General features: G+C 56.9%; 1 protein-coding gene across 1 annotated transcript in view; it reads right to left on the reverse strand.

The window, feature by feature from the left end:
* The window catches only part of LOC122546201 (von Willebrand factor A domain-containing protein 5A-like), a gene marked incomplete at its 5' end in the record, with an annotated part of 88416 nt that extends 73773 nt beyond the window's left edge, over positions 1-14643 (reverse strand). Inside the window, 3 exon segments of the mRNA XM_087975732.1 lie at positions 1106-1220; positions 12853-13019; positions 14121-14643. Of these exon segments, the coding sequence (XP_087831858.1) occupies positions 1106-1220; positions 12853-13019; positions 14121-14643 (805 nt within the window).
* Between the last annotated feature and the right edge of the window lie 3652 nt (positions 14644-18295).

The following is an 18295-nucleotide window of genomic DNA, read 5'->3' on the forward strand; positions in this document are numbered from 1 at the left end:
CCAATCCCAGCCCCACCCTGACCCACACTCTCCCCCCGTCCCCCAATCCCAGCCCCACCCTGACCCCCACTCTCCCCGTCCCACAATCCCAGCCCCACCCTGACCCCCACTCTCCCCGTCCCGTCCCCCCACCCTGACCCACACTCTCCCCGTCCCGTCCCCCCACCCTGACCCCCCACTCTCCCCGTCCCGTCCCCCCACCCTGACCCCCACTCTCCCCGTCCTGTTCCCCCCACCCTGACCCCCCACTCTCCCCGTCCCGTCCGCCCCACCCTGACCCCCACTCTCCCCGTCCCGTCCCCCCACCCTGACCCCCACTCTCCCCGTCCCGTTCCCCCCACCCTGACCCCCCACTCTCCCCGTCCCGTCCCCCCACCCTGACCCCCACTCTCCCCGTCCCATTCCCCCACCCTGACCCCCCACTCTCCCCGTCCCGTTCCCCCACCCTGACCCCCACTCTCCCCGTCCCGTTCCCCCACCCTGACCCCCACTCTCCCCGTCCCATTCCCCCACCCTGACCCCCCACTCTCCCCGTCCCCTCCCCCCACCCTGACCCCCACACTCCCCGTCCCGTCCCCCCACCCTGACCCCCACACTCCCCGTCCCGTCCCCCCACCCTGACCCCCACACTCCCCGTCCCCTCCCCCCACCCTGACCCCCACACTCCCCGTACCATCCCCCCACCCTGACCCCCACTCTCCCCGTCCCATTCCCCCACCCTGACCCCCCACTCTCCCCGTCCCCTCCCCCCACCCTGACCCCCACACTCCCCATCCCGTCCCCCCACCCTGACCCCCACACTCCCCGTCCCTTCCCCCCACCCTGACCCCCACACTCCCCGTCCCCTCCCCCCACCCTGACCCCCACTCTCCCCGTCCCCTCCCCCCACCCTGACCCCCACACTCCCCGTCCCTTCCCCCCACCCTGACCCCCCACTCTCCCCGTCCCCGTCCTGTCCCCCAATCTCCCCCCCCCCCACTTTGATCCACACTCTTCCTCCATCCCAGCGCACAATCCAAGTCCGACCCGATCTCACGTTCACTGTCCACCTCATCTCTCACTTGATGACAGCCACCATGCCAATCCATGGTTATGACAAGTTTACCGTGCCCTGCAGACTCGACCCCTGCCTCAACCAGGGCACTCGGTGTGTGAACATCCTTATAATATATCAGCAGCTCCACATCCTTATCAAATCTATGTTCGTCTGTCAGAGATATCTGAAAGGATCAAGAAAAATCAATCAGATACAGACCAGCAAACAGCAGTCAGTGTACAGATATCTCCCTGAGAGAGAGGGGACTGAGAGACACCAGTCAGTGTACAGATATCTCCCTGAGAGAGAGGGGACTGAGAGACACCAGTCAGTGTACAGATATCTCCCTGAGAGAGAGAGAGGGGACTGAGAGACACCAGTCAGTGTACAGATATCACCCTGAGAGAGAGGCGGCTGAGAGACACCAGTCAGTGTACAGATATCTCCCTGAGAGAGAGGGGACTGAGAGACACCAGTCAGTGTACAGATATCACCCTGAGAGAGAGGCGGCTGAGAGACACCGGTCAGTGTACAGATATCACCCTGAGAGAGAGGCGGCTGAGAGACACCAGTCAGTGTACAGATATCTCCCTGAGAGAGAGAGGGGACTGAGAGACACCAGTCAGTGTACAGATATCTCCCTGAGAGAGAGAGAGGGGCCTGAGAGACACCAGTCAGTGTACAGATATCACCCTGAGAGAGAGGCGGCAGAGAGACACCAGTCAGTGTACAGATATCTCCCTGAGAGAGAGAGAGGGGACTGAGAGACACCAGTCAGTGTACAGATATCTCCCTGAGAGAGAGAGGGGACTGAGAGACACCAGTCAGTGTACAGATATCTCCCTGAGAGAGAGAGAGGGGACTGAGAGACACCAGTCAGTGTACAGATATCTCCCTGAGAGAGAGAGGGGGGACTGAGAGACACCAGTCAGTGTACAGATATCTCCCTGAGAGAGAGACAGGGGACTGAGAGACACCAGTCAGTGTACAGATATCTCCCTGAGGGAGAGAGAGGGGACTGAGAGACACCAGTCAGTGTACAGATATCTCCCTGAGAGAGGGGACTGAGAGACACCAGTCAGTGTACAGATATCTCCCTGAGAGAGAGAGGGGGGACTGAGAGACACCAGTCAGTGTACAGATATCTCCCTGAGAGAGAGAGGGGACTGAGAGACACCAGTCAGTGTACAGATATCTCCCTGAGAGAGAGAGGGGACTGAGAGACACCAGTCAGTGTACAGGTATCTCCCTGAGAGAGAGAGGGGACTGAGAGACACCAGTCAGTGTACAGATATCTCCCTGAGAGAGAGAGAGGGGACTGAGAGACACCAGTCAGTGTACAGATATCTCCCTGAGAGAGAGAGGGGGGACTGAGAGACACCAGTCAGTGTACAGATATCTCCCTGAGAGAGAGACAGGGGACTGAGAGACACCAGTCAGTGTACAGATATCCCCCTGAGAGAGAGAGAGGACTGAGAGACACCAGTCAGTGTACAGATATCCCCCTGAGAGAGAGAGAGGACTGAGAGACACCAGTCAGTGTACAGATATCTCCCTGAGAGAGAGAGGGGACTGAGAGACACCAGTCAGTGTACAGATATCTCCCTGAGAGAGAGAGGGGACTGAGAGACACCAGTCAGTGTACAGATATCTCCCTGAGAGAGAGAGAGGGGACTGAGAGACACCAGTCAGTGTACAGATATCTCCCTGAGAGAAAGAGGGGACTGAGAGACACCAGTCAGTGTACAGATATCTCCCTGAGAGAGAGGGGACTGAGAGACAACAGTCAGTGTACAGATATCTCCCTGAGGGAGAGAGAGGGGACTGAGAGACACCAGTCAGTGTACAGATATCACCCTGAGAGAGAGGCGGCTGAGAGACACCAGTCAGTGTACAGATATCTCCCTGAGAGAGAGAGAGGGGACTGAGAGACACCAGTCAGTGTACAGATATCTCCCTGAGGGAGAGAGAGGGGACTGAGAGACACCAGTCAGTGTACAGATATCTCCCTGAGAGAGAGGGGGGACTGAGAGACACCAGTCAGTGTACAGGTATCTCCCTGAGAGAGAGAGAGGACTGAGAGACACCAGTCAGTGTACAGATATCTCCCTGAGAGAGAGAGGGGACTGAGAGACACCAGTCAGTGTACAGGTATCTCCCTGAGAGAGAGAGGGGACTGAGAGACACCAGTCAATGTACAGATATCACCCTGAGAGAGAGGCGGCTGAGAGACACCAGTCAGTGTACAGATATCTCCCTGAGAGAGAGAGAGGGGACTGAGAGACACCAGTCAGTGTACAGATATCTCCCTGAGAGAGAGAGGGGACTGAGAGACACCAGTCCGTGTACGGATATCTCCCTGAGGGAGAGGGGACTGAGAGACACCAGTCAGTGTACAGGTATCTCCCTGAGAGAGAGAGGGGACTGAGAGACACCAGTCAGTGTACAGATATCCCCCTGAGAGAGAGAGAGGACTGAGAGACACCAGTCAGTGTACAGATATCTCCCTGAGAGAGGGGGGACTGAGAGACACCAGTCAGTGTACAGATATCTCCCTGAGAGAGAGGCGGCTGAGAGACACCAGTCAGTGTACAGATATCTCCCTGAGAGAGAGAGGGGACTGAGAGACACCAGTCAGTGTACAGATATCTCCCTGAGAGAGAGAGGGGACTGAGAGACACCAGTCAGTGTACAGATATCTCCCTGAGAGAGAGGGGACTGAGAGACACCAGTCAGTGTACAGGTATCTCCCTGAGAGAGAGAGGGGACTGAGAGACACCAGTCAGTGTACAGATATCTCCCTGAGAGAGAGGGGACTGAGAGACAACAGTCAGTGTACAGATATCTCCCTGAGGGAGAGAGAGGGGATTGAGAGACACCAGTCAGTGTACAGATATCTCCCTGAGAGAGAGGGGACTGAGAGACACCAGTCAGTGTACAGATATCTCCCTGAGAGAGAGAGAGGGGACTGAGAGACACCAGTCAGTGTACAGATATCTCCCTGAGAGAGAGAGGGGACTGAGAGACACCAGTCAGTGTACAGATATCTCCCTGAGAGAGAGGGGGGACTGAGAGACACCAGTCAGTGTACAGATATCTCCCTGAGGGAGAGAGAGGGGACTGAGAGACACCAGTCAGTGTACAGATATCTCCCTGAGAGAGAGTGGGGACTGAGAGACACCAGTCAGTGTACAGATATCTCCCTGAGAGAGAGAGAGGGGACTGAGAGACACCAGTCAGTGTACAGATATCTCCCTGAGAGAGAGAGGGGACTGAGAGACACCAGTCAGTGTACAGATATCTCCCTGAGAGAGAGGGGACTGAGAGACACCAGTCAGTGTACAGGTATCTCCCTGAGAGAGAGAGGGGACTGAGAGACACCAGTCAGTGTACAGATATCTCCCTGAGAGAGAGGGGACTGAGAGACAACAGTCAGTGTACAGATATCTCCCTGAGAGAGAGAGGGGACTGAGAGACACCAGTCAGTGTACAGATATCTCCCTGAGAGAGAGAGGGGACTGAGAGACACCAGTCAGTGTACAGATATCTCCCTGAGAGAGAGGGGACTGAGAGACACCAGTCAGTGTACAGATATCTCCCTGAGAGAGAGAGGGGACTGAGAGACACCAGTCAGTGTACAGATATCTCCCTGAGAGAGAGGGGACTGAGAGACAACAGTCAGTGTACAGATATCTCCCTGAGGGAGAGAGAGGGGACTGAGAGACACCAGTCAGTGTACAGATATCACCCTGAGAGAGAGGCGGCTGAGAGACACCAGTCAGTGTACAGATATCTCCCTGAGAGAGAGAGAGGGGACTGAGAGACACCAGTCAGTGTACAGATATCTCCCTGAGGGAGAGAGAGGGGACTGAGAGACACCAGTCAGTGTACAGATATCTCCCTGAGAGAGAGGGGGGACTGAGAGACACCAGTCAGTGTACAGGTATCTCCCTGAGAGAGAGAGAGGACTGAGAGACACCAGTCAGTGTACAGATATCTCCCTGAGAGAGAGAGAGGGGACTGAGAGACACCAGTCAGTGTACAGGTATCTCCCTGAGAGAGAGAGGGGACTGAGAGACACCAGTCAATGTACAGATATCACCCTGAGAGAGAGGCGGCTGAGAGACACCAGTCAGTGTACAGATATCTCCCTGAGAGAGAGAGAGGGGACTGAGAGACACCAGTCAGTGTACAGATATCTCCCTGAGAGAGAGAGGGGACTGAGAGACACCAGTCCGTGTACGGATATCTCCCTGAGGGAGAGGGGACTGAGAGACACCAGTCAGTGTACAGGTATCTCCCTGATAGAGAGAGGGGACTGAGAGACACCAGTCAGTGTACAGATATCCCCCTGAGAGAGAGAGAGGACTGAGAGACACCAGTCAGTGTACAGATATCTCCCTGAGAGAGGGGGGACTGAGAGACACCAGTCAGTGTACAGATATCTCCCTGAGAGAGAGGCGGCTGAGAGACACCAGTCAGTGTACAGATATCTCCCTGAGAGAGAGAGGGGACTGAGAGACACCAGTCAGTGTACAGATATCTCCCTGAGAGAGAGAGGGGACTGAGAGACACCAGTCAGTGTACAGATATCTCCCTGAGAGAGAGGGGACTGAGAGACACCAGTCAGTGTACAGGTATCTCCCTGAGAGAGAGAGGGGACTGAGAGACACCAGTCAGTGTACAGATATCTCCCTGAGAGAGAGGGGACTGAGAGACAACAGTCAGTGTACAGATATCTCCCTGAGGGAGAGAGAGGGGATTGAGAGACACCAGTCAGTGTACAGATATCTCCCTGAGAGAGAGGGGACTGAGAGACACCAGTCAGTGTACAGATATCTCCCTGAGAGAGAGAGAGGGGACTGAGAGACACCAGTCAGTGTACAGATATCTCCCTGAGAGAGAGAGGGGACTGAGAGACACCAGTCAGTGTACAGATATCTCCCTGAGAGAGAGGGGGGACTGAGAGACACCAGTCAGTGTACAGATATCTCCCTGAGGGAGAGAGAGGGGACTGAGAGACACCAGTCAGTGTACAGATATCTCCCTGAGAGAGAGTGGGGACTGAGAGACACCAGTCAGTGTACAGATATCTCCCTGAGAGAGAGAGAGGGGACTGAGAGACACCAGTCAGTGTACAGATATCTCCCTGAGAGAGAGAGGGGACTGAGAGACACCAGTCAGTGTACAGATATCTCCCTGAGGGAGAGAGAGGGGACTGAGAGACACCAGTCAGTGTACAGATATCTCCCTGAGAGAGAGGGGACTGAGAGACACCAGTCAGTGTATATATATCTCTGAGGGAGAGAGGGGGGACTGAGAGACACCAGTCAGTGTACAGATATCTCCCTGAGGGAGAGAGAGGGGACTGAGAGACACCAGTCAGTGTACAGATATCTCCCTGAGGGAGAGAGGGGGGACTGAGAGACACCAGTCAGTGTACAGATATCTCCCTGAGAGAGAGGGGACTGAGAGACACCAGTCAGTGTACAGGTATCTCCCTGAGAGAGAGGCGGCTGAGAGACACCAGTCAGTGTACAGATATCTCCCGGAGGGAGAGAGAGGGGACTGAGAGACACCAGTCAGTGTACAGATATCTCCCTGAGAGAGAGGGGACTGAGAGACACCAGTCAGTGTACAGATACCTCCCTGAGGGAGAGGGGACTGAGAGACACCAGTCAGTGTACAGATATCTCCCTGAGAGAGAGAGAGGGGGGACTGACAGACATCGGTTTGTGTACAGATATCTCCCTGAGAGAGAGAGAGGGGACTGAGAGACACCAGTCAGTGTACAGATATCTCCCTGAGAGAGAGAGGGGACTGAGAGACACCAGTCAGTGTACAGATATCTCCCTGAGAGAGAGGGGACTGAGAGACACCAGTCAGTGTACAGATATCTCCCTGAGGGAGAGAGAGGGGATTGAGAGACACCAGTCAGTGTACAGATATCTACCTGAGAGAGAGAGAGGGGACTGAGAGACACCAGTCAGTGTACAGATATCTCCCTGAGAGAGAGGGGACTGAGAGACACCAGTCAGTGTACAGATACCTCCCTGAGGGAGAGAGAGGGGACTGAGAGACACCAGTCAGTGTACAGATATCTCCCTGAGGGAGAGAGGGGACTGACAGACATCGGTTTGTGTACAGATATCTCCCTGAGAGAGAGAGGGGGGACTGACAGACATCGGTTTGTGTACAGATATCTCCCTGAGAGAGAGAGAGGGGACTGAGAGACACCAGTCAGTGTACAGATATCTCCCTGAGAGAGAGAGAGGGGACTGAGAGACACCAGTCAGTGTACAGATATCCCCCTGAGAGAGAGAGAGAGAGAGGGAACTGAGAGACACCAGTCAGTGTACAGATATCTCCCTGAGAGAGAGGGGACTGAGAGACACCAGTCAGTGTACAGATATCTCCCTGAGAGAGAGAGAGGGGACTGAGAGACACCAGTCAGTGTACAGATATCTCCCTGAGAGAGGGGACTGAGAGACACCAGTCAGTGTACAGATATCTCCCTGAGAGAGAGGGGGGGGACTGAGAGACACCAGTCAGTGTACAGATATCTCCCTGAGAGAGAGAGGGGACTGAGAGACACCAGTCAGTGTACAGATATCTCCCTGAGAGAGAGAGGGGGGACTGAGAGACACCAGTCAGTGTACAGATATCTCCCTGAGAGAGAGAGGGGACTGAGAGACACCAGTCAGTGTACAGATATCTCCCTGAGAGAGAGAGGACTGAGAGACACCAGTCAGTGTACAGATATCTCCCTGAGAGAGAGAGAGAGAGAGAGGGGACTGAGAGACACCAGTCAGTGTACAGATATCTCCCTGAGAGAGAGAGGGGACTGAGAGACACCAGTCAGTGTACAGATATCTCCCTGAGAGAGAGGGGACTGAGAGACACCAGTCAGTGTACAGATATCTCCCTGAGAGAGAGAGGACTGAGAGACACCAGTCAGTGTACAGATATCTCCCTGAGAGAGAGAGAGGGGACTGAGAGACACCAGTCAGTGTACAGATATCTCCCTGAGAGAGAGAGGGGACTGAGAGACACCAGTCAGTGTACAGATATCTCCCTGAGAGAGAGGGGACTGAGAGACACCAGTCAGTGTACAGATATCTCCCTGAGGGAGAGAGAGGGGATTGAGAGACACCAGTCAGTGTACAGATATCTACCTGAGAGAGAGAGAGGGGACTGAGAGACACCAGTCAGTGTACAGATATCTCCCTGAGAGAGAGGGGACTGAGAGACACCAGTCAGTGTACAGATACCTCCCTGAGGGAGAGAGAGGGGACTGAGAGACACCAGTCAGTGTACAGATATCTCCCTGAGAGAGAGGGGACTGAGAGACACCAGTCAGTGTACAGATATCTCCCTGAGAGAGAGAGGGGACTGACAGACATCGGTTTGTGTACAGATATCTCCCTGAGGGAGAGGGGGGACTGACAGACATCGGTTTGTGTACAGATATCTCCCTGAGGGAGAGGGGTGACTGACAGACATCGGTTTGTGTACAGATATCTCCCTGAGGGAGAGGGGGGACTGACAGACATCGGTTTGTGTACAGATATTTCCCTGAGGGAGAGGGGGGACTGACAGACATCGGTTTGTGTACAGATATCTCCCTGAGGGAGAGGGGGGACTGACAGACATCGGTTTGTGTACAGATATCTCCCTGAGGGAGAGAGGGGACTGACAGACATCGGTTTGTGTACAGATATCTCCCTGAGAGAGAGAGGGGGGACTGAGAGACACCAGTCAGTGTACAGATATCCCCCTGAGGGAGAGGGGGGACTGAGAGACACCAGTCAGTGTACAGATATCTCCCTGAGAGAGAGAGGGGACTGACAGACATCGGTTTGTGTACAGTGGTGACAGTGAGAGAGAGAGGGGACTGAGAGACATCGGTTTGTGTACAGTGGTGACAGTGAGAGAGAGAGGGGACTGAGACATCGGTTTGTGTACAGTGGTGACAGTGAGAGAGAGAGGGGACTGAGAGACATCGGTTTGTGTACAGTGGTGACAGTGAGAGAGAGAGGGGACTGAGAGACATCGGTTTGTGTACAGTGGTGACAGTGAGAGAGAGAGGGGACTGAGAGACATCGGTTTGTGTACAGTGGTGACAGTGAGAGAGAGAGGAGCCTGAGAGACATCGGTTTGTGTACAGTGGTGACAGTGAGAGAGAGAGGGGACTGAGAGACATCGGTTTGTGTACAGTGGTGACAGTGAGAGAGAGAGGGGACTGAGAGACATCGGTTTGTGTACAGTGGTGACAGTGAGAGAGAGAGGGGACTGAGAGACATCGGTTTGTGTACAGTGGTGACAGTGAGAGAGAGAGGGGACTGAGAGACATCGGTTTGTGTACAGTGGTGACAGTGAGAGAGAGAGGGGACTGAGAGACATCGGTTTGTGTACAGTGGTGACAGTGAGAGAGAGAGGGGACTGAGAGACATCGGTTTGTGTACAGTGGTGACAGTGAGAGAGAAAGGGGACTGAGAGACATCGGTTTGTGTACAGTGGTGACAGTGAGAGAGAGAGGAGCCTGAGAGACATCGGTTTGTGTACAGTGGTGACAGTGAGAGAGAGAGGGGACTGAGAGACATCGGTTTGTGTACAGTGGTGACAGTGAGAGAGAGAGGGGACTGAGAGACATCGGTTTGTGTACAGTGGTGACAGTGAGAGAGAGAGGAGACTGAGAGACATCGGTTTGTGTACAGTGGTGACAGTGAGAGAGAGAGGGGACTGAGAGACATCGGTTTGTGTACAGTGGTGACAGTGAGAGAGAGAGGGGACTGAGAGACATCGGTTTGTGTACAGTGGTGACAGTGAGAGAGAGAGGGGACTGAGAGACATCGGTTTGTGTACAGTGGTGACAGTGAGAGAGAGAGGGGACTGAGAGACATCGGTTTGTGTACAGTGGTGACAGTGAGAGAGAGAGGGGACTGAGAGACATCGGTTTGTGTACAGTGGTGACAGTGAGAGAGAGAGGGGACTGAGAGACATCGGTTTGTGTACAGTGGTGACAGTGAGAGAGAGAGGAGACTGAGAGACATCGGTTTGTGTACAGTGGTGACAGTGAGAGAGAGAGGGGACTGAGAGACATCGGTTTGTGTACAGTGGTGACAGTGAGAGAGAGAGGGGACTGAGAGACATCGGTTTGTGTACAGTGGTGACAGTGAGAGAGAGAGGGGACTGAGAGACATCGGTTTGTGTACAGTGGTGACAGTGAGAGAGAGAGGAGACTGAGAGACATCGGTTTGTGTACAGTGGTGACAGTGAGAGAGAGAGGGGACTGAGAGACATCGGTTTGTGTACAGTGGTGACAGTGAGAGAGAGAGGGGACTGAGAGACATCGGTTTGTGTACAGTGGTGACAGTGAAAGAGAGAGGGGACTGAGAGACATCGGTTTGTGTACAGTGGTGACAGTGAGAGAGAGAGGAGACTGAGAGACATCGGTTTGTGTACAGTGGTGACAGTGAGAGAGAGAGGGGACTGAGAGACATCGGTTTGTGTACAGTGGTGACAGTGAGAGAGAGAGGAGACTGAGAGACATCGGTTTGTGTACAGTGGTGACAGTGAGAGAGAGAGGAGACTGAGAGACATCGGTTTGTGTACAGTGGTGACAGTGAGAGAGAGAGGGGACTGAGAGACATCGGTTTGTGTACAGTGGTGACAGTGAGAGAGAGAGGGGACTGAGAGACATCGGTTTGTGTACAGTGGTGACAGTGAGAGAGAGAGGAGACTGAGAGACATCGGTTTGTGTACAGTGGTGACAGTGAGAGAGAGAGGGGACTGAGAGACATCGGTTTGTGTACAGTGGTGACAGTGAGAGAGAGAGGGGACTGAGAGACATCGGTTTGTGTACAGTGGTGACAGTGAGAGAGAGAGGGGACTGAGAGACATCGGTTTGTGTACAGTGGTGACAGTGAGAGAGAGAGGGGACTGAGAGACATCGGTTTGTGTACAGTGGTGACAGTGAGAGAGAGAGGGGACTGAGAGACATCGGTTTGTGTACAGTGGTGACAGTGAGAGAGAGAGGAGACTGAGAGACATCGGTTTGTGTACAGTGGTGACAGTGAGAGAGAGAGGAGACTGAGAGACATCGGTTTGTGTACAGTGGTGACAGTGAGAGAGAGAGGGGACTGAGAGACATCGGTTTGTGTACAGTGGTGACAGTGAGAGAGAGAGGGGACTGAGAGACATCGGTTTGTGTACAGTGGTGACAGTGAGAGAGAGAGGAGACTGAGAGACATCGGTTTGTGTACAGTGGTGACAGTGAGAGAGAGAGGGGACTGAGAGACATCGGTTTGTGTACAGTGGTGACAGTGAGAGAGAGAGGGGACTGAGAGACATCGGTTTGTGTACAGTGGTGACAGTGAGAGAGAGAGAGGGGACTGAGAGACATCGGTTTGTGTACAGTGGTGACAGTGAGAGAGAGAGGGGACTGAGAGACATCGGTTTGTGTACAGTGGTGACAGTGAGAGAGAGAGGAGACTGAGAGACATCGGTTTGTGTACAGTGGTGACAGTGAGAGAGAGAGGGGACTGAGAGACATCGGTTTGTGTACAGTGGTGACAGTGAGAGAGAGAGGGGACTGAGAGACATCGGTTTGTGTACAGTGGTGACAGTGAGAGAGAGAGGAGACTGAGAGACATCGGTTTGTGTACAGTGGTGACAGTGAGAGAGAGAGGGGACTGAGAGACATCGGTTTGTGTACAGTGGTGACAGTGAGAGAGAGAGGGGACTGAGAGACATCGGTTTGTGTACAGTGGTGACAGTGAGAGAGAGAGGGGACTGAGAGACATCGGTTTGTGTACAGTGGTGACAGTGAGAGAGAGAGGGGACTGAGAGACATCGGTTTGTGTACAGTGGTGACAGTGAGAGAGAGAGGGGACTGAGAGACATCGGTTTGTGTACAGTGGTGACAGTGAGAGAGAGAGGGGACTGAGAGACATCGGTTTGTGTACAGTGGTGACAGTGAGAGAGAGAGGAGCCTGAGAGACATCGGTTTGTGTACAGTGGTGACAGTGAGAGAGAGAGGGGACTGAGAGACATCGGTTTGTGTACAGTGGTGACAGTGAGAGAGAGAGGGGACTGAGAGACATCGGTTTGTGTACAGTGGTGACAGTGAGAGAGAGAGGAGACTGAGAGACATCGGTTTGTGTACAGTGGTGACAGTGAGAGAGAGAGGGGACTGAGAGACATCGGTTTGTGTACAGTGGTGACAGTGAGAGAGAGAGGGGACTGAGAGACATCGGTTTGTGTACAGTGGTGACAGTGAGAGAGAGAGGGGACTGAGAGACATCGGTTTGTGTACAGTGGTGACAGTGAGAGAGAGAGGGGACTGAGAGACATCGGTTTGTGTACAGTGGTGACAGTGAGAGAGAGAGGGGACTGAGAGACATCGGTTTGTGTACAGTGGTGACAGTGAGAGAGAGAGGGGACTGAGAGACATCGGTTTGTGTACAGTGGTGACAGTGAGAGAGAGAGGAGACTGAGAGACATCGGTTTGTGTACAGTGGTGACAGTGAGAGAGAGAGGGGACTGAGAGACATCGGTTTGTGTACAGTGGTGACAGTGAGAGAGGGGGGACTGACAGACATCGGTTTGTGTACAGTGGTGACAGTGAGAGAGAGAGGGGACTGACAGACCTCGGTTTGTGTACAGTGGTGACAGTGAGAGATGGGGAAGGAGTGTTTGATGTGAACGATGAACACGTGTGACTCCCTCCACTGCAGCTGCCTGTAACTGCAGCTCTATGAGCACTTCCTGCCGCCTCCCTCTCTCCCCTGCACGTTCCCCCTCCCCCACCTCACCTTGGCTGATGTCTGGTCCTCACTCAGATACTCCAGGGCGCTCAGCGCACAGTTGGATTGGACGCGGGAGACCCCATGTGTGCTCTGGATCTGGGCCTTCAGAGCCAGGGTGTAGGGTGCCCGTTGTACCCGGGGAAGCTCCTGGGTCACGCTGGCCGCCTGCTCACCTGGGGAGGGGATCACAGTTCGATCACAGGTCACCACCTCAGCGTGCTCGGGCCCGATCCCGGAGCTGCCCTCGATCAAACGACACCGCGGTCATCAAAACTCCACGCCCAGCTCTCAACCCCTCACCTCCTCAACTCAGCGCTGCTGCTGCTGCTGCTGTGTCACTCGCCTCAGGGTGCCAATCCTCCTTGCCCCTTTGGACAAGAGGCCAATGGCCTCTGTCTGAGACTGTCCAACAGGCCACCCCCCCCCGTGCCAAAGGACACACGCCCATTCTGATGGATTGGTCAAAGAATCTCCTGCTGTTCCGGCGCAACTCACTTAAAAAGACCAAATGGTGTCTCCTCTACCCTTTGTAAGAGTATTAAAGGAGGGTTAGATGGGGGGGACAGTGTAGAGGGAGCTTTACTCTGTATCTAACCCCGTGCTGTCCCTGTCCCTGGGATGGGGGGGGACAGTGTAGAGGGAGCTTTACTCTGTATCCAACCCCGTGCTGTCCCTGTCCCTGGGATGGGGGGACAGTGTAGAGGGAGCTTTACTCTGTATCTAACCCCGTGCTGTCCCTGTCCCTGGGATGGGGGGGACAGTGTAGAGGGAGCTTTACTCTGTATCTAACCCCATGCTGTCCCTGTTCCTGGGATGGTGGGGACAGTGTAGAGGGAGCTTTACTCTGTATCTAACCCCGTGCTGTCCCTGTCCCTGGGATGGGGGGACAGTGTAGTGGGAGCTTTACTCTGTATCTAACCCCGTGCTGTCCCTGTCCCTGGGACGGGGGGGGGGGACAGTGTAGAGGGAGCTTTACTCTGTATCTAACCCCGTGCTGTCCCTGTCCCTGGGATGGGGGGGACAGTGTAGAGGGAGCTTTACTCTGTATCTAACCCCGTGTTGTCCCTGTCCCTGGGATGGGGGGGACAGTGTAGAGGGAGCTTTACTCTGTATCTAACCCCGTGCTGTCCCTGTTCCTGGGATGGTTGTGGGGGGGGGGGGGGCAGTGTAGAGGGAGCTTTACCCTGTACCTAACCCCTTCTTTCCTGCGCTGGCAGAGTGTTTCACTGAGCGGCTCTGCCTCACCCAGTGTAGCTCCGGGAGCAGAGCCTCACCTCTCGGTGTGTACCGGGGATTGAGAACGGAGGGCAGGACAAAGCGCACCGCCCCGTCAGCCTCGATCGCCAGCTCCTGGACAAACGAGAGGGAGACACTGGCGCGCTGCCCAGGGGGCAGGTTGCCCACGGCGCAGCTGAAGATGTCGCTGCTGCTGCTGTCCTCCTCCAGTAGGAAGGCCTGGTGCCCAGATGAGATGGCATCATCGTATTCATCCTTGGCCTGTCCACCGTGGGTGGGGGTGGGGGGGGGCAGAAAGGAAACGGGTCAGTTCCACGTCGACGGTGCGTCCACCGTGGCCTGGAAATTGTAAACGGCAGCGTCACTGTCCATGGGGAACACGAAGACTGCCTCCACCGGCTCCTTCTCCTCATTCTCGTATTCCAGGCGCGCAGAAACGTCAGCCACAAAGCCCCTCACCTCGGTCTCCACCGAGATACTCTTCAGCGGGACTGCGACCCCAGAGAGGGGCAGGGGGAGAGAGAGAGAGGCGGGGAGAGAGAGAGAGGCGGGGGAAGAGAGAGAGGCGGGGGAAGAGAGAGAGAGAGAGAGAGGGAGGCGGGGAGAGAGAGAGAGGTGGGGAGAGAGAGAGAGAGGCGGGGAGAGAGAGAGAGGTGGGGAGAGAGAGAGAGAGGCGGGGAGAGAGAGAGAGGCGGGGGAAGAGAGAGAGGCGGGGGAAGAGAGAGAGAGAGAGAGAGGGAGGCGGGGAGAGAGAGAGAGGTGGGGAGAGAGAGAGAGAGGCGGGGAGAGAGAGGGAGGCGGGGAGAGAGAGAGAGAGGCGGGGAGAGAGAGGGAGGCGGGGGAGAGAGAGGGAGGCGGGGAGAGAGAGAGAGGCGGGGAGAGAGAGAGGCGGGAGAGAGAGAGGCGGGGAGAGAGAGAGGCGGAGAGAGAGAGAGAGGCGGAGAGAGAGAGAGAGGCGGAGAGAGAGAGAGAGGCGGGGAGAGAGATAGAGAGGCGGGGAGAGAGAGGGAGGCGGGGAGAGAGAGGGAGGCGGGGAGAGAGAGGAGGCGGGGAGAGAGAGGGAGGCGGGGAGAGAGAGAGAGGCGGGGAGAGAGAGAGGCGGGAGAGAGAGAGAGGCGGGGGAAGAGAGAGAGGCGGGGAAGAGAGAGAGGCGGGGAGAGAGAGGGAGGCGGGGAGAGAGAGAGAGGCGGGGGAAGAGAGAGAGGCGGGGAGAGAGAGGGAGGCGGGGAGAGAGAGGGAGGCGGGGAGAGAGAGAGAGGCGGGGAGAGAGAGAGGCGGGGAGAGAGAGAGGGAGGCGGGGAGAGAGAGAGAGGCGGGAGAGAGAGAGGCGGGGAGAGAGAGAGGCGGGAGAGAGAGAGAGAGGCGGGGAGAGAGAGAGAGGCGGGGAAGAGAGAGAGGCGGGGAGAGAGAGGGAGGCGGGGAGAGAGAGGGAGGCGGGGAGAGAGAGGGAGGCGGGGAGAGAGAGAGAGGCGGGGAGAGAGAGAGAGAGGCGGGGAGAGAGAGAGAGGCGGGGAGAGAGAGAGGCGGGGAGAGAGAGAGGCGGGGAGAGAGAGAGAGAGGCGGGGAGAGAGAGAGAGGCGGGGGAAGAGAGAGAGGCGGGGAGAGAGAGGGAGGCGGGGAGAGAGAGAGAGGGCGGGGAGAGAGAGAGGCGGGGAGAGAGAGAGGCGGGGAGAGAGAGAGAGAGGCGGGGGAGAGAGAGAGGCGGGGGAAGAGAGAGAGGCGGGGAGAGAGAGAGGCGGGAGAGAGAGAGAGGCGGGGGAGAGAGAGAGGCGGGGAGAGAGAGAGAGGCGGGGAGAGAGAGAGAGGCGGGGAGAGAGAGAGAGGCGGGGAGAGAGAGAGGCGGGGAGAGAGAGGCGGGGAGAGAGAGAGAGAGGCGGGGAGAGAGAGAGAGGCGGGGGAAGAGAGAGAGGCGGGGAGAGAGAGAGGCGGGGAGAGAGAGAGAGGCGGGGAGAGAGAGGAGGCGGGGAGAGAGAGGGAGGCGGGAGAGAGAGAGAGGCGGGGAGAGAGAGAGAGAGGCGGGGAGAGAGAGAGGCGGGGAGAGAGAGAGGCGGGGAGAGAGAGAGGCGGGGAGAGAGAGAGAGGCGGGGAGAGAGAGAGAGGCAGGGAGAGAGAGAGAGGCGGGGAAGAGAGAGGAGGCGGGGAGAGAGAGAAGGCGGGGAGAGAAGAGAGAGGCGGGGAGAGAGAGAGAGAAGGGAGAGAGAGAGAGGCGGGGAGAGAGAGAGAGGAGGGGAGAGAGAGAGAGGCGGGGAGAGAGAGAGAGGCGGGAGAGAGAGAGAGAGGGGGGAGAGAGAGAGGCGGGGAGAGAGAGGAGAGGCGGGGGAGAGAGAGAGGCGGGGAGAGGAGGCGGGGAGAGAGAGAGAGCGGGAGAGAGAGAGAGGCGGGGAGAGAGAGAGAGGCGGGAGAGAGAGAGAGGCGGGGAGAGAGAGAAGGCGGGGAGAGAGAGAGAGGCGGGGAGAGAGAGGCGGGAGAGAGAGGCGGGGAGAGAGAGGCGGGGAGAGAGAGGCGGGGAGAGAGAGAGAGGCGGGGAGAGAGAGAGAGGCGGGGAGAGAGAGAGAAGGGGAGAGAGAGAGGCGGGAGAGAGAGAGAGAAGGGGAGAGAGAGAGGCGGGGAGAGAGAAGGAGGGGAGAGAGAGAGGCGGGAGAGAGAGAGAGGAGGGGAGAGAGAGAGAGGCGGGGAGAGAGAGAGAGGCGGGGAGAGAGAGAGGGGGAGAGAGAGGCGGGGAGGAGAGAGAGGCGGGGAGAGAGAGAGAGGCGGGGAGAGAGAGAGAGGCGGGGAGAGAGAGAGGGGGGAGAGAGAGGGGGGAGAGAGGGGGGGAGAGAAGGGGGGAGAGAGAGGGGGGGAGAGAGGGGGGAGAGAGAGGCGGGGAGAGAGAGAGAGAGGTGGGGAGAGAGAGAGAGGCGGGGAGAGAGAGGGAGGCGGGGAGAGAGGGAGGCGGGGAGAGAGGGAGGCGGGGAGAGAGAGAAGCGGGAGAAAGAGAGAGGAGGGGAGAGAGAGAGAGAGGCGGGGAGAGAGAGAGAGAGGGGGAGAGAGAGAGAGAGGCGGGGAGAGAGAGAGGCGGGGAGAGAGAGAGAGGCGGAGAGAGGAGGCGGGGAGAGAGAGAGAGGCGGGAGAGATAGGCGGGGAGAGAGAGAGAGGCGGGGAGAGAGAGAGAGGGGAGAGAGAGAGGCGGGAGAGAGAGAGAGAGGGGAGAGAGAGAGGCGGGAGAGAGAGAGAGAAGGGGAGAGAGAGAGGCGGGAGAGAGAGAGAGAAGGGGAGAGAGAGAGGCGGGGAGAGAGAGAGAGAAGGGGAGAGAGAGAGGCGGGGAGAGAGAGAGAGAGGCGGGAGAGAGAGAGAGAGGCGGGGAGAGAGAGAGGCGGGGAGAGAGAGAGAGGCGGGAGAGAGAGAGGCGGGGAGAGAGAGAGAGAGAGGGGAGAGAGAGAGAGGCGGGGAGAGAGAGAGGCAGGGAGAGAGAGAGGCGGGGAGAGAGAGAGGCGGGAGAGAGAGAGAGGCGGGAGAGAGAGAGAGAGGGGGGGAGAGAGAGAGGGGGGAGAGAGAGGGGGGGAGAGAGAGGGGGGGAGAGAGAGGCGGGAGAGAGAGAGAGAGGCGGGGGAGAGAGAGAGAGAGGTGGGGAGAGAGAGAGGCGGGAAGAGAGAGAGAGGCGGGAAGAGAGAGAGACGGGGGAGAGAGAGAGAGACGGGGAGAGAGAGAGAGAGGCGGGAAGAGAGAGAGAGGCGGGGAGAGAGAGAGAGAGGCGGGGAGAGAGAGAGAGAGGCGGGAGAGAGAGAGACGGGGGAGAGAGAGAGAGAGAGAGACGGGGAGAGAGAGACGGGGAGAGAGAGAGAAGAGAGGGGCGGGGATTGAGAGGAGAGAGAGAGAGGGCGGGGATTGAGAGAGAGAGAGAGAGAGGCAGGGAGAGAGAGAGACGGGGGGGAGAGAGAGACGGGGGGGAGAGAGAGAGAGATGGGGAGAGAGAGAGGCGGGGAGAGAGAGAGAGCGGGGAGAGAGAGAGAGGCGGGGAGAGAGAGAGGCGGGGAGAGAGAGAGGCGGGGAGAGAGAGAGAGAGGCGGGGAGAGAGAGAGAGAGGCGGGGAGAGAGAGAGAGGCGGGGAGAGAGAGAGGCGGGGAGAGAGAGAGAGAGGCGGGGAGAGAGAGAGAGAGGCGGGGAGAGAGAGAGAGGTGGGGAGAGAGAGAGACGGGGGAGAGGAGAGAGAGAGAGGGGCGGGGATTGAGAGAGA

The sequence above is a fragment of the Chiloscyllium plagiosum genome, unplaced genomic scaffold (assembly GCF_037043375.1).
Source record: "Chiloscyllium plagiosum isolate Xiang-an unplaced genomic scaffold, Cpla_swu_hap1 HiC_scaffold_27, whole genome shotgun sequence".
Taxonomy (NCBI): domain Eukaryota; kingdom Metazoa; phylum Chordata; class Chondrichthyes; order Orectolobiformes; family Hemiscylliidae; genus Chiloscyllium; species Chiloscyllium plagiosum.